This window comes from Rhinoderma darwinii, chromosome 7 (assembly GCF_050947455.1).
Source record: "Rhinoderma darwinii isolate aRhiDar2 chromosome 7, aRhiDar2.hap1, whole genome shotgun sequence".
In the NCBI taxonomy this organism is placed as follows: domain Eukaryota; kingdom Metazoa; phylum Chordata; class Amphibia; order Anura; family Rhinodermatidae; genus Rhinoderma; species Rhinoderma darwinii.
In genome coordinates, this window is record NC_134693.1 from 98,208,707 (window position 1) to 98,230,256 (window position 21,550).

General features: G+C 43.1%; 1 protein-coding gene across 1 annotated transcript in view; it reads right to left on the reverse strand.

The window, feature by feature from the left end:
* The window catches only part of GRAP2 (GRB2 related adaptor protein 2), a 204,678-nt gene that overhangs the window by 51,922 nt on the left and 131,206 nt on the right, over positions 1-21,550 (reverse strand). Inside the window, exon 3 of the mRNA XM_075832317.1 lies at positions 12,594-12,713. Coding sequence (XP_075688432.1) covers positions 12,594-12,713 — 120 coding nt within the window. The remainder of the gene's footprint in view (positions 1-12,593; positions 12,714-21,550) is intronic.

Genomic DNA, 21,550 nt, shown 5'->3' on the forward strand with positions numbered 1-21,550 from the left:
AAAAAAAATCACATTGTCAAAATTATATATTTATTTGCATTGTGCACAGAGAAATAAGTATTTGATCCCCTACCAACCATTAAGAGTTCAGCCTCCTCCAGACCAGTTACACGCTCCAAATCAACTTGGAGCCTGCATTAAAGACAGCTGTCTTACATGGTCACCTGTATAAAAGACTCTTGTCCACAGACTCAATTAATCAGTCTGACTCTAACCTCTATAACATGGGCAAGACCAAAGAGCTTTCTAAGGATGTCAGGGACCAGATCATAGACCTGCACAAGGCTGGAATGGGCTACAAAACCATATGTAAGATGCTGGGTGAGAAGGAGACAACTGTTGGTGCAATAGTAAGAAAATGGAAGACATACAAAATGACTGTCAATCGACATCGATCTGGGGCTCCATGCAAAATCTCACCTCGTGGGGTATCCTTTATCCTGAGGAAGGTGAGAGCTCAGCCGAAAACTACACGGGGGGAACTTGTTAATGATCTCAAGGCAGCTGGGACCACAGTCACCAAGAAAACCATTGGTAACACATTACGCCGTAATGGATTAAAATCCTGCAGTGCCCGCAAGGTCCCCATGCTCAAGAAGGCACATGTACAGGCCCGTCTGAAGTTTGCAAATGAACATCTGGATGATTCTGAGAGTGATTGGGAGAAGGTGCTGTGGTCAGATGAGACTAAAATTGAGCTCTTTGGCATTAACTCAACTCGCCGTTTTTGGAGGAAGAGAAATGCTGCCTATGACCCAAAGAACACCGTCCCCACTGTCAAGCATGGAGGTGGAAACATTATGTTTTGGGGGTGTTTCTCTGCTAAGGGCACAGGACTACTTCACCGCATCAATGGGAGACTGGATGGAGCCATGTACCGTCAAATCCTGAGTGACACCTCCTTCCCTCCATCAGGACATTAAAAATGGCTCGTGGCTGGGTCTTCCAGCACGACAATTACCCAAAACATACAGCCAAGGCAACAAAGGAGTGGCTCAAAAAGAAGCACATTAAGGTCATGGAGTGGCCTAACCAGTCTCCAGACCTTAATCCCATCGAAAACTTATGGAGGGAGCTGAAGATCCGAGTTGCCAAGCGACAGCCTCGAAATCTTAATGATTTACAGATGATCTGCAAAGAGGAGTGGGCCAAAATTACATCTAACATGTGTGCAAACCTCATCATCAACTACTAAAAATGTCTGACTGCTGTGCTTGCCAACAAGGGTTTTGCCACCAAGTATTAAGTCTTGTTTGCCAAAGGGATCAAATACTTATTTCTCTGTGCACAATGCAAATAAATATATATAATTTTGACAATGTGATTTTCTGTTTTTTTTTTAAAATATAATCTATCTCTCACTGGTAAAATTAACCTAGCCTAAAAATTCTAGACTGTTCATGTCTTTGACAGTGGGCAAACTTACAAAATCAGCAAGGGATCAAATAATTATTTCCTTCACTGTATCAGGTATCATCACAACCATAACAACCTGCACAACAAATTGATAGCATCAATTCAACTCAGCTATCAACAGCTTCTCGCTTTTCAAACATTTCTGCACCTATAAACGAAGATACAATTATTATAGTGCCACGCACTCTACCCCTAAATATAATAGCGCCACACACTGCATTTTTAATTATAACACTGTGTTCCTAATTATAATAGCATCATAGACTGTCACACACACACACACACACACACACACATGCTCCACATATAGCCCCACCCCATGTAGATAGTGCTCCACATATAGCCCCCACATACAGTCCCCTGTAGATAGTGCTCCACATATAGCCCCCACATATTGCCCCACCCTGTAGATAGTGCTCCACATATAACCCGCCTGTAGATAGTGCTCCTCATATAGCCCCCACATACAGCCCTATCCCCATGTAGATAGTGCTACACATATAGCCCCCCTGTAGATAGTGCTCCTCATATAGTCCCCACATACAGTCCTACCTCCTGTTGATGGTGCTGCACATATAGCCTCCACATACAGCCCTACCCCCTGTAGATAGGGCTGCACATATAGCCCCCCACATACAGCCCTACTCCCCTGTAGATGGTGCTGCACATATAGCCCCCTGTAGATAGTGTTCCTCATATTGCTCCCACATACAGCCCTATCCCCATGTAGATAGTGCTACACATATAGCCCCCCTGTAGATAGTGCTCCTCATATAGTCCCCACATACAGTCCTACCTCCTGTAGATGGTGCTGCACATATAGCCTCCACATACAGCCCTACCCCCTGTAGATAGGGCAGCACATATTGCCCCCCACATACAGCCCTACCCCCTTGTAGATGGTGCTGCACATATAGCCCCTCACACTTTTAGCAAAGAAAATAACTTTACATACTCACCTAAACCCGTACCCGTGCCGTCTTCTTGCAATGCAGGTCTGCTGGGGCTGAACGACGCGGCGCTGAGTGGCAGGGCAAGTCATTCTTCCCAGCCAATCAGCATCTTTCAACTTTGTGTCGTTGAAAGACGCTGATTGGCAGGCTGCCTTGCCCGGTCATTCAATGAAGCAAGCGCCGCTTGAGTCGTTAAAGGACGCTGAGTGGCAGGGCAAGTCACTCTGCCCAGCCAAACAGTGCCTTTCAACCTTGCGTCGTTGAAAGGAACAGATTGGTAGGCTGCCCTGTCATTCAACGACGCAAACGGCGTGCCGCATACGTCAGTGAAAGGCGCTGAATAGCGGGACCTGGAACGACACGGCACTGAGTGGCAGGGCAAGTCATTCTGCCCATCCAATCAGCACCTTTCAACGTTGTGTCATTGAAAGACGCTGATTGGCGGGCTGCCTTGCCTTGTCATTCAACGACGCCGCATATGTCAGTGAAAGGCGCTGAATAGCGGGGCACGGAACATGTCCATTCAGCGCTTATTCATGTAATTGTATCTGTGTCCTATAGACGAAGGTACAATTATAGAGCAGGAGGGGGTGGCGGCGGCTGGTTTCAGTTGCGCTTCTGCCCCCCCAGAGAGGCAGCAGGGCGCCGCCTGAGGAGAGATGCTCATCTCGCCCCATGGACGGTGCGGCCCTGTGCGGGGTATTTGGCCTGTGTAGGTGTGTAATTTACATTCAATTTGAAACATGATAAAAAGTTGAATGCAAGACTGAGTGAAAATACAGTGGGGCATGTTCAGACTGGTGGAATTGCTGTTGAATTCCACTGCAAACAGTCTGCAGTGGAAGACGTTTTTTTCCATTGTTTTATATACCTTTTTAGGTAACTTAATTCAGACTGCGGAAAATAACAGTGCAGAATTTAGGCTGCGGTGCAGAATTTTCATTCTGCAGCATGCATGGCCGCCAGCGGAGAAGCAGTGGATTTTCACTGCAGATGTCAGCCTTTGCAATGCAAAAACTTAAATCTGCGGCAAATCTGCAAATGTTGCTGAAAATTCATTGCGTATTTGCCACGAATTTGCAGCAACATTTGCAGCAGAAAAATTCTGCCACGTCTGAACATGCCCTAATTGTTACACTCCGGTCAGCTCTGAAGGTGTAGGGTTGTACCTCAGTAATACAGGTGTTTTACCAGTAAAATGCCGGTGTTGAGTTGTTGGATCTTCCAGACAATTACACGTGCCGAGGATCCGGACTGCCTGTGGCATTGTATGATGAATGTGGTTTCAAAATATTGTAACCTGAGGCCATTGTAACTTGAGGGACCACTGTATTTATTACTTTGATCATTGTAGATGCTGAGCTTGAAACCAAGTTGAAGCCAATGCAGTTACTGCAGTTACCACCAGATGTCCCTGTCTCACAGTAAATGAATTTGGTCAGTAAAAATAATTTTATTTTTCGAGCATTATCATTCATCATCCTTCATGAACACAGCACTGTGATGCATCATGACCCTGTCTCGTTCTATGAACCAGAATTGGAGATTGATCTGGCAAGGTCACTAGCTTAGGAAGTAGAAGTGTGTTCATTAACTCCTACAGGGCATTACCAATATAATATGCTTTCAAATGCTTTACCAAGCACTCAAGTGAACTGTATAGTCATTCTTATTTATTTTGCTTTAAATTTCTCAATCCTATTAGTCAACCCAAAACAGGTTAATATGTATCAGGACTGGCCATGAAAGACATCGCAGATTAGGCTCTCCAATGTTGACTATAATAATGTCAATATTTAGTAAAATATTATAGCATTGCTTCCCAACCTGTAGCTAACAGGCCCCATCAATGTATTGCTTAGTCTGGCTGACATGCAGGGGGAGGATTTTACACACGATGAGGGTACTGACCTGGTTGATAAGCGGAGGAAATAGACAGATGAGTCAGTGTGTTACTAGGTCTGTCTGTCTTCATGCAGAAATTTCCTTACCCCAGCCAGCTCCTCCAAGCACCTTCAGTTAAGAGCAGTGGCGTAACTAGGAAAGACTGGGCCCCATAGCAAACTTTTGACTGGGGCCCCCCTCCCCTGGGTGTCACACAACCCCCCCCCCCCCTTGTAGATAGAGCCTTTTTCTACCGCCCCCCTGTAGATAACGCCATACAGCCCCCTCTGTAGATAGCGCCATACAGCCCCCTCTGTAGATAGCGCCATACAGTCCCCCCTGTAGATAACACCATACAGCCCCCTCTGTAGATATCTACAAAGGGGGCTGTATGGCGTTATCTACAGGGGGGGCTGTATGGCGCCATCTACAGAGGGGGCTGTATGGCGCTATCTACAGAGGGGTCTGTATGGCGTTATCTACAAAGGGGGCTGTATGGCGCTATCTACAGGGGGTCTGTATGGCGTTCTCTACAAAGGGGGCTGTATGGCGTTATCTACAGGGGGGGCTGTATGGCGCCATCTACAGAGGGGGCTGTATGGCGCTATCTACAGAGGGGTCTGTATGGCGTTATCTACAAAGGGGGCTGTATGGCGCTATCTACAGGGGGTCTGTATGGCGTTCTCTACAGAGGGGGCTGTATGGCGCTATCCACAGGGGGGCTGTATGGCGTTCTCTACAGAGGGGGCTGTATGGTGTTATCTACAGGGGGGACTGTATGGCGTTATCTACAGGGGGTCTGTATGGCGTTATCTACAGGGGGTCTGTATGGCGTTATCTATAGGGGGTCTGTATGGCGTTCCCTACAGGGGGGGTTTGTAGGGAACGCCATACAGCCCCCCCTGTAGGGAACGCCATACAGCCCCCCCTGTAGGGAACGCCTTACAGCCCCCCCTGTAGGGAACGCCATATAGCCCCTCCTGTAGGGAACGCCATACAGCCCCCCTGTAGGGAACGCAATACAGCCCCCCTGTAGGGAACGCTATACAGCCCCCCCTGTAGGGAACGCTATACAGCCCCCCCCCCCCTGTAGGGAACGCCATACAGTGTCCCCAACCCCCCAAAAAAATGCGACCTACAGTGTGAAAAGACAAAAGACATGTATCCCCTATCCACAGGATAGGGGATACATGTGTGATCGCTGGCAGCGATAGGGAGAATGGGGGACCGAAAGTCCCCCGAAGTTCTCCATGACTAACCTCTGACTTCCGGCGTCTGCGCAGCTCAATAAAAATGAAAGGAGCGCTGGTCACGCATGCGCACAAGCGCGAACGGCGCTCCATTCATTCCTACGGAGCTGCCGACACAGACCCCGGAAGTCCGAGGTTTGTGATGGAGAACTTCAGGGGACTTTCAGTCCCCCGTTCTCCCTATCAATGCCAGCGATCACACATGTATCCCCTATCCTGTGGATAGGGGATACATGTCTTTTGTTTAATGGCAGAGCGGGGAGATACCTCCCTGCTCTGCCGTAGTATTCAGTGGCGTCGCGCTGTAGCTGTAGCAGCGCTGTAGCAGCCATAGCGGGCCCTGTAGCAGCCTCTAGGGCTGCTATAGCGGTAGTTACGCCACTGGTTAAGAGTGCACTATATTACATTTATATCAAGAGGGATACAGACTGTAAGGGCATGTTCAGACGTGGCGGAATTGCTGTGGAATTCCGCTGTGGACAGTCCGCAGTGGAAATCCGCAGCAGACAGTTTGTCCATTGGTTTCCACACCTTTTTAGAAAACTCCGCTGCAGACCATAGGCTGCGGTGTAGAATTTTCTGTCCGCAGCATACACTGTCTTTTGCGGACTTGATGCGTACTTGTTGCGGAATTTCTCCATTGACTTAAAATGACGCAACGAAATCCGCAGATGTAATGTGTGTTGCGTTGCGGATTGCTTTCAGGAACAGGATATTTCAACATTCTGGCTGGACCTATGTGTGTCGAGGTCTATACCCAGACTGGGATGGAATGTTTTAAAGAGAGCAGGGTGTGATCCGAACCTGAATCCGCAACGACTAATCTGCAGCATTTGACTTCACATTTTAGCCAAATCCGCCACGGAATTTGCAACGCGGATTATGTGCAGCATTGATGCGGACAGTGTCTGCAGAATTCAGCCACGTCTTAACATGCCCTAATTGATGCTCCTATACTAAATGTCATGCAGTTTATAAGTTTAAAGTCATTTAAGGGAACCTGTCAGCAGTTTTAAGATCTCAAAACTGCTAACAGAACAAATATGGGCGAGGGGAAAGGCATTTTAAACATACCTCTTTAAACTATGTTTAATGATCGCAGGTGCTTCTGAGGCAGGCACTTGAACAGGGGCAACCATACCTCGGTTTCTCGGTCATTCAACTTGTATGACCAAGAAAAAACTTAATGCCCTCATCTATATCACTCTGTCAGCAGTTTTGAGGCCTGCTGACAGATTCCTTTTAAACATTGCAGGACCCACTTCATTAGGCTGGATTCACAGAGACAGTTTTTTTTTTGTGCAGTTTTTATTGTAGTTTTTGATGCAGCCAAAAACTGCCACAAAAAACTGCTTCAATAGCGGAAGGGTCGGGGTCCGACTCCCAGGATCTCCGCTGATCAGCTGTTTTGAAGGGGTTACAGCCTCCTTCTCCCGTTGAAGTCTGTTATGCTGGCACATGTAGTTCAGCAGCATGAGGAAAGCTAAAAGTTAAATATGTTGTACCTCTGTACGCATCTATATTCCTTTCCCCACAGAGTTCACGAGAGTCAGAGAGTTGTTATTGGGGTTTATGCCTGACAGTTGCCCACGCATTCCAGAATGTGAGGATCACAAGAAGATCTCTCTATAATGATAAGAGAAGCTGCCTGACGAGCAGAATGGCGCAGGCAAGGGATTAACCCCTGTGCTGCCAAAGCGGAAATGCTAAACGTAACTATTTTAGTTTTATTATAGTTTAGATGTATAATTCTAATAAAAGAAAATACACTGTAAGGATTTACAAATCCACGGTCATTTACATACTGTATGTATAATGTGTATCTGTTTTTGCATTGTTCTGGGTTGTCACTAGGCCTTGGACTAATGTGAAGCAATGTGACTAAAAGCCAACACAGGAAGAGTGGATGCAGAAGGACAGCAGTAGATAATAATAATGGAAGATAAGATACCAGGCATTGAGAAGAAGTTGATAACTATTATGGAGCAAGTTAACAGTTCTAGAAAATTGACAATTGACAACTATGCAACGTGAGCATCTTTGGATTCATGGAAGGATGACGGCACCCAGACCAGGGACTGTTTATAAATAAAAGGGTTAAGAAATATTATAATATTAACCCCTTATTGACCACCAATACTCCTTTTCACGGCGATCACTAAGGAGCCTTAGGCTAGGCCGCTGCCTTTTCACAGCAGCCTAGCCTAGTCTAAGTCCTGCACGTGTATCCCGTGCAGGCTGGAGCGGGTGCTCGTCTGTCTGATGACAGCCGGGCTCCTGTTCCAATGATAGCGTTCGAAGTTTACTGTGATTGTGGCCCTTTAACTCAATAAATGCTGCAGTCATTAGCATCCGAAGCATTTAAATCATTTACAGAGTGAGGGAGCTCCCTCTGTCACCCATCAGAAGCCCACAAATGCAATTGCGGGCCTCCGATATGGTCATGGCAGCCGGGGTCTAATAGATTTCCTGTCAGTTTTACACTGTCAGGCAATAATGCTTTGGTATACTAGGTATACCAAAGCATCATATCGGCGATCTAAATATCACATACTGAAGTCTACTAGTGAGATTAAAAAAATAAGTAATAAATGTGAAATAAAATTTAGTAATAAAGATTACAGTAAAAAAAAGAAACTGTTTTTTTTAGCCGCGACCCTAATGACCCAAACAATAAAGATAACATATTATTTAAACCACAAGATGAACGCCGTAAAAAAACAACGCTGAAATTGCAATTTTTTTCCATTGCCCCCCTAAAAAGTCATAATAAAAGTTAATCAATAAGTCCCATGTACCCCAAAACAGTATCAATCAAAATTACGGCTCTTGGAAAGCGACGATGCAAAAACAAATAATTTTAGTTCAAAAGAGTTTTTCCTCAGCTCCTTCTCTTCCGGGTGTAAGCAGACATCATCGACACAGGATGCAGGAACGCGTGCGCTTCACTACGCTACGGGGCCAGGCATAAACTCACCCAGTACGCTGCCTGGCCCCTGTCATTCACATCCAGAAGGGTTGTAAGGGGTGGTTGAACAGGGCAATGACGCGCTAGCATTTTGGTGCAACGGAGATGCCCTCGTTGCACCGAAATGCTAATTTGACTAAACTTAAGGGTAGGGCCACACGGAGCGGCCCTGACACGGTCACAACACGGTTAACAACTGCGCCGGCACCATCTTCGGTGCGGCTGTCAAACAGCCTGTTAGTGGCCGCATGTTAACTCGGGTAATCCGTCCCTTTATCTGCAAAATCGTGCGGCCATGAGTTAATACACCCTTTATGGCCGCACGATTTTGAAAATTATAACAACTTACCTCCTATTCATTCTCTATGGCAGCCGAACACTGCACTTGGCTATCTCCGGCGCTCCCATAGAGAATGAATGGAGTGGCAGTGCGCATGCGCATGTCACCGGAATACCTCTTAACGAGGTATTGGTCAGCCTCTCCTACATGGTGCCGGCGCGGTTGTTGGCCGCGTTGCAACCGTGTCAGAGCCGCTCCGTGTGGCCATACCCTAATAAAAGTGTTTATAATGGAAAGCAGGTACCCTGGGGAACAAGGAAAACACATTTAAAATCAAGTTAGCATGAACTATATTAGCATACTAGTAGTTCAAAACGAAGTTCTGGTGACAGACTCCCTTTAAAGATAAATATATTTCAAAGGGGACTTTACAAAGGGAATTTTACTAGAAAGAAGAACTGGGAACAGCATATCAACATGGAGTTGCTAACTGTTAGAATAACGTGAGAGACTGTAGTTTTTCCGTAGTTTTTTTTGTTCTATAAATATGAATATGGAGAATACAAAGTCACATGAATTCCAAACTACAGAAAACATAGGATGTATTATGTCAATTTGACAATATGAAGCCAACAGAAACATTTTTAGGAGATGAGGAATAATTAATAATTATGTATTTTATAATAATGGAAGATTACATTTTATATATTCCTATATTCAGCCCTGACAACTTTGTTCCTGTATTACCATATGAATGGATGATAATCGCTATCTTGTAGCTGGTGGTAGTCATAGCAATGTAGGTCACATTGTATATCACAGACTACTACTTCCATTCTGTGGCAATATGAGGGAAGTGGTAGTCTTGATGTTCCGACACCTGTAATAGACATCAGCACAGCCTTTGTGCATGGAGCAGGCTTTTTTTTATTTGGACAGTCAAAATCCACCAAAATGTTTTGACATACCATATACACGTGTTAGTGAATTACATTATGTGTCTGTAAGCATGAACCTCTACTGATTTCGAAAACTATAGAGCAGTGAAACCGTTTTGACACCACACATCATATCACATCAATGAAAATGTTGTGTCAGATGTTTCCAGCAAATTAAATCTCGGCGGTTTGAGTTCTCTAAGGAGCGCCACAGCCCCCTTCGTTCTGGATGTCAGCAGTGGTCTGAGCTTATGGACCAAGATCAATTTTGGAAGGCTGTCCCCTTTAAATATGACACAACAGAAGGTTAGAATATGTGTATCTTTGAACAAAATATAATCAGAAGATATTATACAAAATAATAAACCAAACATAAAAATGGACAAAAAGTAACCTTTTAGTAAAGTCAATCTCCTGTCCTATGGTATGGATATCCTCCTTTTTTTCTACCCACACAGACCTGCCTAAAAATAATTGCAAAAAAACCCCACATAAACCGCTCTAACAATGTCTTACGGATCCGTAATTGCGGATAAAACTACAGCCGTGAGCATGAGGCCTTAACTTGTAAAGGTACATGGTTTCTATAACCAGATACCTGTCTTCTGAATGGGGCAGGCAGGTAGATGTATAATGAAAACAACACCACATGTTTGCCCCCTGCTCCATTCACTAGACTCTGCTGATGTAATAATAGATGAAAATATAGTTTATGGGGGGCATCTCTAAAAATCGGTTCTAGTTATGTGATGATATCTGCACTGTAACTTTAATGAGCCATGTGCTTGAATGATTACCACATGATGAGGACCAAATTATGATCGACTTCCAACACCTACGGCTTTCTAAAAAGCATTAATCATTTTTTAAGTAACATTTCTTTTTAGATACGAAGAGCATACACATTTCCACAATAATTTCTCGGATATAAAACATGTGGGGCAACAGGGCAATTTCTTGATGGTGTCCTATTCAGCAGCCATACAGGCTGCCTTAAACATCATACTAAAAGATATTTAATGTATTTCCCCCCTTTAATTGCCCATATATATTAAGGTTTCAGGATTTGACATCTCATTCCATGTCATTAAAAAGTTATTGGGTAAAAACACCTTTGCATTGGCATCATGCAGATTTCATAAATATGTCAATGAAAGTTAAAATAACTGCACAGTTCCATGATTTTATTAAAGAATTTTTTGGTTACCTTTTAATAGATGTATAATGTATAGTTGATCTTTGTAGAAATATAAATATTTTTGCTGCTGTAATGTGTTTACATAATTCAAACTCTTATGCTTATTAAAAATTTACAGGATGTAATGCAAGGAAAATGTTCTGGTATGACAACTATAAAAAGCTGCAAGGAGCTTTTAGGCGCAACAGCCGTTGAATACTGAAAGCATAGGTTTACACTTATAGTGGCAAAGTGAACTTATGCTAATGCCTATTGTGGAACCGCGTATACAGTAATGCCCTAATAACCTTTTATGTGTTGGAGAAATCCAGAGTTATATTCCCTGATGATTCCCTGATACCATCAGCATTTTATATAAAGTATGAAGCCCATAAGGGCACATAGACAGTCTGTGCAGAGTGCTTTAAATCAGTGGAATTAGGGCACCTGTGACTGGCACCCTGGAGAATATCTGTAGTGGCTCACTTCCAGAAATATTGGTGCCAATAGAAAGAAAATGCAAAATATGTGCACTTGTTTTCCTTTTTTTTTTTTGCATCCATGATGGAATGGGGATGTTGTACCCATTTTCTATTTAAAAAATGTTAGGGTATGGCTTCACCTTTAGGGGATGTTCACACGGAGTATTTTGGGGGAGGAATATCTGCCTCAAAATTCAGTTTGGAACTTTGAGGCAGATTTTCCTCTCCCTGCACGCCGATTTTCGCGGCGATTTTTGCGCCGTTTTTCGCCCGCGGCCATTGAGCGCCGCGGGCATAAAACAGCGCAAAATACGCTTTCTCTGCCTCCCATTGAAGTCAATGGGAGGTCAGAGGCGGAAGCGCCCGAAGATAGGGCATGTCGCTTCTTTTTCCCGCGAGGCAGTTTTACTGCTCGCGGGAAAAAGACGCCGACGCCTCCCATTGAAATCAATCGGAGGCGTTCTCGGGCCGTTTTTGCCGAGTTTTGCGACGCGGTTTCCACGTCAAAAAACTCGGCAAAATACTCCGTGTGAACATCCCCTTAGCTTGCCAAATCCACTCCTCTGTAGGATCAACTCTACTAAAGAATGAAGGTGGCTGGCTCTGATATAGGACATGTGGAGGACACGGATATGGGGGGCATGTGGCACTGCTAAGGAGGAAATGTGATTGGCATTGTTATGAAGAATGTGTCAGGCACTGTTAACTTGTCATGTATATGGAACTGATAATGACCTATGCTCAGGTAGCATGTGGCATTCACAGTGAATGTGACTATGTCTGTGAAGAAGGTATGCAGATGACATTGGTATTGGGGCACTGTGACTGGTAATTACATAATGCCACTGTGACTGGCATAGATATGGTGCTACTTTGGCTGTTACAGATATGGGGCAGGGTAGATACAATCATTTTATACTGAGATTATTGACAGAAAGTCCAAAAATCACTACTTTATCCCATATGTCTCCAGATTTGGGAATTTCAACAACCATTTACATACATACATGTGAATTATATTGTCCCCTCTTTTCGTAAGTTGTAGGCTAGACTCAGACTCCCGCGGTTTGTCTGAACTGAACCTAGATGTCCATAAAAACCAGCATGCAGGGTCTGAGTGTTGATTCCATGGACCCAAAATTATATTGTGTTTATGTGAGACTGGCCTTACGTGTACAAGTTGCAAACTTTAGGTTCCTTTAAAAAGTTTGATCACGGTATAGCAGAAATGCAATAGTAATATACCTGACTGAGATGGAAAATTCCCCTTTAGATGTTTGGCTGGCACGGATGATGAAATATCCAACTTGCTTGCTCATGAGGACGTTTTCAGCTTCAATACGGGTAAAGTTTTCACAAAACCAACTGTCATGTTAGAAGAAAAAAATTATTTATACATATGATACCTAAAAGGATTCATCAGTAAAATGTTATATATCTGTATTTTTTTGTATTTTTTTTTACAGAATTGTGTTATGGTTCATTCATCTATATAGTGTTTGCAAATATATAACCTATATCACAAACAGGGCTGAGTTTGTAATTAACACCAAATTGCTGAATGGCAACAAATACTCTAATTTCACCCTACCGTTAATAAGCCTTAAAGGTCATGTACACCTTTGGGGAAATTTTCTTTTTTTTAATGAAATACATTTATTTAGTGATTAAAATCACTATTGTATTGTACATTTATTAAAAGAAAAATCTGTTTTACTTCTGCAGTTTCTACGTTTCACAGTAGATAGAAGCTTCAAAAAGACCTCATGTATAAGACCGTATTTTTTTTACTGTCCGCAAATACGGATCCATAGTCATTAACAAGTCATCCCCAAGTCATCTCATATATGGCACGCTGTCCGCAAATACTGTCCATAGTGCTTTCGTAGTTCATCCGCAAAACAAACAGTGAGGAATCTTGGGTAATCCCCTGTTGTCGCATAGCAATGGTTTCCAATTACGGATGGCTACGGATGCACATCCGTAGCAGTCTGCAATTACGGAAACGCCCATAGACTTCTATGGGGAGTCCGTGCCATAATTACGGACATGAATAGGACATGTTCTATAATTTGCAGATCATTTCTATGTCATGGACACACATCTGTATATATACGGAAAGGTGTCCGTGACACATAGAAATGAATGGGTCCGCAATTTCATCCATAATTACGGATACGTAATTACGAATGAAAACTAAGATCGTCTGCATGGGGCCAAAGCCGTTCTGAGCCGAATCTGTCAGTAAGCCAGCCCTGACGGCTCGGTTGACAGCAGACAAGTCACACACCCCTAAGGCCACACTTGACTAAATGTCCTATTTATCCATCCATCTTTACACCTATATAGTTTTATTTGAGAGATATTTACCATTTTAAGCAGCAAATTTTCCGTTTAACTATGTACACTAATATGCAGAAACACTCATTTAAAAAAAGTATTTTTTCATCCATAATTTCCTCGATGTTTAATGCACAGCACTTAATGATTCATCAAAGTCATACTGGACAAAAATATGCCTAATTATGCGCATACCAAAGCTAATTTTACTGCCTGTTGACTTTATATTGAAAAGGCCTAGAAAATGCCACATATTAGCTGCAATCTGCTTTGTAATGTATAATATAGACTTAAATAATGGAATTCACTATAAATTTTAGGTCCTTGGCAAGAATTAGAGTTTGTATCGGATCTATTTTGGAGATGCTCCAGTTGTATTCCCATCCACAGTTGTTGGCACACTACTCCCAGACAGGTTATTAATCAGAATGGATGTACGAAGTTGTAAGGTTAGTACTGTGGTTAGGCAATTATTCTAGTACCATCAAAAAATCTCTACTATTTCCTATTGAGCAATATTTTAACTTTTTATACTAGAGTTTTGTTTTTTTATTGGGTGAGAATGAACTGGCAATATTTTTATTTATTTACCAATAATACATGTGATAACATTACATTTAGGGCTGATTCAGACGAACGTTGCGTTTTTGCGCGTGAAAAAAACGTGGCATTTTGCGCGCGCAAAAACCACTTGACAGCTGCGTGTGTCATCCGTGTATGATGCGCGGCTGCGTGATTTTCGCGCAGCCGCCATCATAGAGATGAGTCTAGTCGACGTCAGTCACTGTCCAGGGTGCTGAAAGAGTTAACTGATCGGCAGTAACTCTTTCAGCACCCTCGACAGTGAATGCCGATCACAATATCGAGAAACCTGTTAAACAAAAAGAAAAAGTTTGTACTTACCGAGAACTTCCCTCCCGGCCGTTGCCTTGGTGACGCGTCCTTGGTGACGCGCCTCTCTTGACATCGGGCCCCACCTCCCTGGATGACGCCGCAGTCCATGTGACCGCTGCAGCCTGTGCTTGGCCTGTGATTAGCTGGAGCTGTCACTTGGACTGAATTGTCATCCCGGGAGGTCAGACTGGAGGAAGAAGGCGGTAGTTTTCGGTAAGTCAGAACTTCTTTTTTTTTTTACACGTTCATGTATATTGGGATCGGAAGTCACTGTCCAGGGTGCTGAAACAGTTTAACTTACTGAGCAGCACCCGGGAGAGTGACTATCTCCTGACGTCGCGTACCGGAAATTTTTTTGCCGGGTTCGGCCAAAACTAGTTCGGCCGAACCCGGTGAAGTTCGGTTCGGTTGTCCGGGTTCGCTCATCTCAAAGACACTCCGTTTGGATGTTTGGAAACAGAAAAGCACGTGGTGCTTTTCTGTTTACATTCATCCTTTTGACAGCTGGTGCGCTGTTTCAGTCGGTTCGCACGGAAGTGCTTCCGTGCAACCTGCGTGGTTTTCACGCACCCATTGACTTCAATGTGTGCGTGATGCGTGAAATACGCGGAGATATTGAGCATGTCGCGCTTTTTGCGCAGCGGACAAACGCTGCGCAAAAAGCACGGACTGTCTGTACTGCCCCATAGACTTGTATTGGTCTGTGCGTGGTGCGTGAAAACCACGCGGCCCGCACGGACCCAATACACGTTCGTGTGAATCCCCCCTTACACTGACAAAGATAAGTCAATACATTTTATTGTACTAAGCTGTTATAGCTATACGTGGAGAACTCAGTATTTCTCTGGGCTCTATATAAACTGTACGTGCTTATTAAAACTAATGATGCTGCTAAAATCCATTACATTGATTAGATATATTGGATGATACCTGTTAGAATGAGGTCAGGGCTACATATGACTTCAGCGGTGCAATCCTGCCCACAAATCACATGATGTAACTTTCATGTCTTGTGATGCTCAGCCCATGAATCACTCTCTAATAGGTGTGAATGGCAAAAATCACATTACTATAGCATTACAATAAGGCCTCATGCACATGGCCGAGCTTGTACGGTGGCACATGACGTCCTTATGGTTCTGTGGTGCAGATCCGTAGGCACTCCGTATGGCACTGTATTACAGAAATATTCTCCCTGGAGGAAATGCTCTTCCTTGAGTGTGGTTTTACAGGGGGTTTTACAGTATCTTACAACGTAAGGAGCTGTAATAGGCCGGTGTACTTGAACATTAAAGCGTACCTAACCTTTCAGGTGACTTTTCAGAGTAAGCTGTCATGTGTGTTCACATGAGGAATAACATTATTTCTGGCCATTATATAACTTGCATCCTGCCTTTTTTTTTTTTTTTAGCAGTTTTCCCCTCTGCAGAATCTATCTCTAAGGGTATATTCACACGGCAGCGTGCGTTACGGCTGAAATTACGGTGCTGTTTTCAGGAGAAAACAGCACCGTAATTTCGGCCGTAATGGCATGTGCAGGCGTCTTTTGTTGCGTCCATTACGGACGTAATTGGAGCTGGTTTTCCATGGAGTCCATGGAAAACGGCTCCATTTACGTCTGAAGAAGTGACAGGCACTTCTTTGACGCGCGCGTCTTTTTTACGCGCCGCCTTTTGACAGCGATGCGTAAAAATAATGACCGTTAGCACAGAACATCGTAAGACCCATTCAAATGAATGGGCAGATGTTTGCCGACGCTTTTGAGCCGAATTTTCAGACGTAATTCGGGGCTAAATAGTGTGTGTGAACCCAGCCTAATTCTGTTTTTCTTGAGCTCAGCTCAAGAGGGGGAAGGGACTAGCTGCTATAACGTTTCCTATACACTGCACACAGAGAAAAGAGGAGATCCACCTCCACTATTTCTACCTATTACATATATTGAAGCAACACCAGCATTGAGAACATTATACAGCAGTAATGGGCTGTTTAGCTGAGAATCCAGCACTAGGGTGAGATAAAGCACTTATCAGAAGCAACAGTAGCATCTGTGTGTCTCTCTCTCACACTCTACTCCTGTGTGAGCTGATAGTCCATTTTGTCCTTCAGGATGGATTTAGCCTGCCTGCAATTTCAAGCGGCTAAAAACGCCACAGAAAAAAAAGAGGCAAATCAATGATAGGCGGATTCGGACGTTTTTTTTGCTGCTGATTTAAACGCGGTTTCCACATCAAAATCAGCGTACAAAAACTCTGTGTGTACTGGGCTTTACAGGGATGAGATTTAAAAACTCATCCACATGGAGATCATTTTCCGCATAGAAATTCACACTATACTCATTCTGTTTTGGATGATCACTGCGAATTTCACTCTTTTCAATGTAGAAGAAGTAAAGTCTGCAGCAAATCCGAATATAACACTTGTAGATTTTTCTGCAGAATTTCTGCGGAAAATCCATAACAAATCTGCTATGTGTGTAGATACAGGGGCAGACACAGACAGCTGTGGGCCCCCGTGCATGAACAGTATATGGGCCCCTTGCTCTCCAATATATCATCATAGATCACCCCCTTATGTCTCTCTAAAGGTCATCATTAATTGTTAGCCATAAAATGTATAAGCTCAGGCATTTATATGTGTAACACCCATGGCCGCGGGCCGTGAGGTTCAATCACCTCCTGACTGCCGCAGCCATCGATCAGTGAGCGCTGGCCTGCATCTCCTCCTCAGGTGACGCCAGTGATCACTTCCGCTTCACTCGGCTATGTCCCATAGGGTGCACGCGCGTGCATAGTCTTAAAGGGCCAGCGCACACACCTGAATTAGTTCCCAAATTAGCCCATGAGCTCCCTGGACTATAAGAAGTGCCCTACCCCTTCCTGCATTGCCTGAGCGTCTTTGTCATTTACCTATGTTTGTCTCTGCAAATAGTTACTTAAAGAGGCTCTGTCACCACATTATAAGTGGCCTATATTGTACATGCTATGATCGGCGCTGTAATGTAGATTACAGCAGTGTTTCTTATTTAGAAAAACGATAATTTTTGACCTATATTAGCTTTATGCTAATGAGTTTCTTAATGAACAACTAGGCGTGTTTTACTTTTTGGCCAAGTGGGCGTTGTACAGAGGAGTGCATGACGCTGACCAAGCAGTGACCAATCAGCGTCATATACTTCTCCCCATTCATTTACACAGCACATAGCGATATAGCTATATCGCTATGTGCAGCCACATAAACACACCATAACGTTACTCAAGTGTCCTGACAATGAATATACATTACCTCCAGCCAGGACATGATGTGTATTCAGAATCCTGTCACTTCTGTAGCGTCTCTGTGGTATTTACAGCAAGGCAAGCGTAATCTCGTTTGAAATGACAGGTTACATCGTAATCTCGCGAGATTGCGCTTGCCTTGCTGTAAATATCACAGAGACGCTACAGAAGTGACAGGATTCTGAATACACATCACGTCCTCGCTGGAGGTAATGTATATTCACTGTCAGGACACTGCAGTAACGTTATGTGGCTGCACATAGCTATATAGCTATATCGCTATGTGCTGTATAAATGAATGAGATCGATTACATAGAAGAAGGCTGCTTTAAGGTGACAGTCGGCCCCCTTACCTACTGGGCCCCTGTGCAGCTGCACAGGTTGCACCAATGGTATGACCGCCCTCGTGTAGATACCCTTAGTCCTTGTTCACAGAGTGCAGAATTTAATCCAGGAAAGGAAACACTTTAAGTCTTTTAACCCGTTCACGACCTATGACGAAAATGATCGTCATGGTCAGCTGCTAGATCGCGCACCATGACGTTAATTTTCATCAGTATTTCAAACTGTCACTCTGTGTAAACACAGAGTGACAAGCCCGCACTGACAGCTGTCCTAGACAGCTGACACATCAGTCTTGCCGGTCAGCTTGCGTCGCCGCATTTAAGTGTTTTGAAGCATATTGGCAGCCCCCACGAAGTGATTGTGGGGGCTGCCGATGCTTGTTGTGGCAATCGGGGGCTAGACAATGACCTCCGGGTTGCCATGTACGGAAGCCTCGGAGGAGCAGCCTCCGGCCGGTCCTCCTCAGCTTCCTGTCGGAGGGACAGTTATGTCACAATGACAGTTAGAGTACATTACACTACGCTTTTTTTCCCTATAATAAGACTTTTATTATAGGAAAAAAATGAACACCTTAAAAAAGTACACATATTTAGTATCACCGCGTTCATAACGACCCCAACTATAAAACTATAATGTTATTTTTCCCGCACGATGAACACCCCAAAAAAAATCAATAAAAAAACTACGACAGAATCGCTATTTTTTTGGTCACCACCCCTCCCAAAATAAAGAATAAAAAGTGATCAAAAAGTTGCATGTACCCAAAAATAGTACCAATAAAAACTTCAATCCGTCCCACAAAAAACAAGCCCTTACACAGCTTTTTTGACTAAAAAAACTAAAAATTATGGCTCTCAGAATATGGTAACTCAGAAAATTATTTTTTGTTATAAATACGTGATTTTATTGTGCAAACGCTAAAAAAAGGAAAAAAAAACTATATACATATGATATCGCCGTAATCGTACCAACTCGCAGAATAAAGTAAAAATGTCATTTATAGCGTACGGGGAATGCCGCAAAAAAATAAACTAAAAAACTTTGTCAGAGTTCCTGGTTTTTGGTCAGGATTGCAAAAAAATGGAATAAAAAGTGATCAAAAAAATTGCATGTACCCCAATATGGTACCAATGAAAACTACAGATTGTCCCGCAACAAATAAGCCCCCACACGGCTCCGGTGGTGAAAAAATAAAAAAGTTCTGGCTCTCAGAATATGGCGATGCAAAATGTGCAGTGTTCCAAAAGCGGATAAGATCGGGCGCCATTTATCAGTGCAACACCGGCCACATATCTATGAAATATTATTTATTTACCCCATTATTATACCCTCTTATTATGCCCTGATGTACTCCGCACAGATTACATATGCCCCCGCATTATAAACTGAAATACCAGTAAAACCTCAAACAGAACTATTACCAAGCAAAATCTGCGCTCCAAAAACAAAAAGGCGCTCCCTCCCTTCTGAGCCCTGCAGCGTGCCCAAGCAGCAGTTTGCGCCCACATATATGGCATCGCCATACCCGGCAGAGCCCGCTTAACGTTTTATGAGGTATTTGTCTTCTGTGGCACAAACTGGGCACAACATATTATGCACTAAAATGGCATATCAGTGGAAAATTGCAATTTTCACTTTGAACCACCCGCTGTGCATTAACCCCTTTGCGCACTATGACTTAATTGCACGTCATGGTGCGGGGATTGATGTATGGAGCCGGCTCACGTGCTGAGCCCGCTCCATACGCTGTGGGTGTCAGCTGTGTATTACAGCTGACAACCGGGGACTAACGGACAGGTACAGCGATCGCTCTGTTACAGAAACCTGTAAGAATAACAATATACTGCAATACATTAGTATTGCAGTGTATTGTACCAGTGATCCAACGATCGCTGGATCAAGTCCCCTAAGGGAATTAATAAAATGTGTAGAAGAATTAAAGTTATTAGTAGCGAGAATTTTTTTTTAAAGTTAAACTTTCCCCATTTTTCTTCTAAAGTAATGTAAAAAAAATGAACAAAATTGGTATCTCTACGTCCGTAAAAGTCCGAACTATTACAATATACCATTATTTAATTTGCACGGTGAACACCGTAAAAAAATGTAACAATAGAAACCGCCAAAATTGCTGTTTTTTTTTTGACACCTTAGCTCTAAAAATAAAAATGTAATACAACTTTTTAATCACTTTTTATGTACCAAAAACTACAGGTCCTCCCGCAGGAAATAAGCCCTCACATCACTCTATTGATGGAAAAATAAAAAAGTTATGGCTCTTGGAAGGTGGGGAGTGAAAATCTAAAATAAGAAAGCAAAAAACGGATCAGTCCTGAAAGGGTTAATTCATTTCTAATGAAAAAACATATGACCACATGTGGGGTACTTCCGTACTCATGAGAAATTGCTTTATAAAAAATGGTTGTTTTTTTCCTCCTTTATCCCTTTGTGAAAATGAGAAAATGCAACATTTTAGTGGAAAAAAATTTGATATTAAGTTTCGCGGCCTAATTCTAATAAACTCTGCAAAAGACCCATGAGGTCTAAATGCTCACTATACCCCTAGAAAAATTCCTTGAGGGTGTTTCCAAAATGGCGTCACTTTTGGGGGGTTTCCACTGTTTTGGTCCCTCCAGTGCATTGCAAATGTGACATTGCAAACCATTCCAGCAAAATCAGAAATCTAAAATCCAAATGGCGCTCCTTCCCTTCTGAGCCCTGCTGTGGGTCCAAACAGCAGTTGATTACCACATATGGGGTATTGTCGTAATCGGGAGACATTGCTTTACAAATGTTGAGGTGCATTTTCTTTGTTATTGCTTGTAAATATTAAAAATTTCTATGTTGTTTCAGAAAAAAAGTAGATTTTAATTTTTACAGACTAATTCCAATATATTTAGCGAAAAACCTGTGAGGTCAAAATGCTAACCATACCCCTAGATAAATTCCTTGAGAGGTGTAGTTTCAAAAATGGGGTAACTTTTGGGGTGTTTCTACTGTTTTGGCACCACACGACCTCTTCAAACCTGACAAGGTGCCTAAAATATATTCTAAAAAATCCACTATTTGCTCCTTTGCTTCTGAGGCCTGTGTTTCAGTCCATTAGCATACTAGGGCCACATGTGGGATATTTCTAAAAACTGCAGAATTTGGGCAATAAAATATTGAGTTGCATTTCTCGGGTAAAACCATCTGTGGTACAAAAATGCTTTTATTAGGAATTAATTTCGCCCAAAAAAAAAATTTTTTGTCAATTTCACCTCTACATTGCTTTCATTCCTGTGAAACACCTAAAAGGTTAAAACACTTTGTGAATGCTGATTCGAATACCTTGAGGGGTGCAGTTTTCAA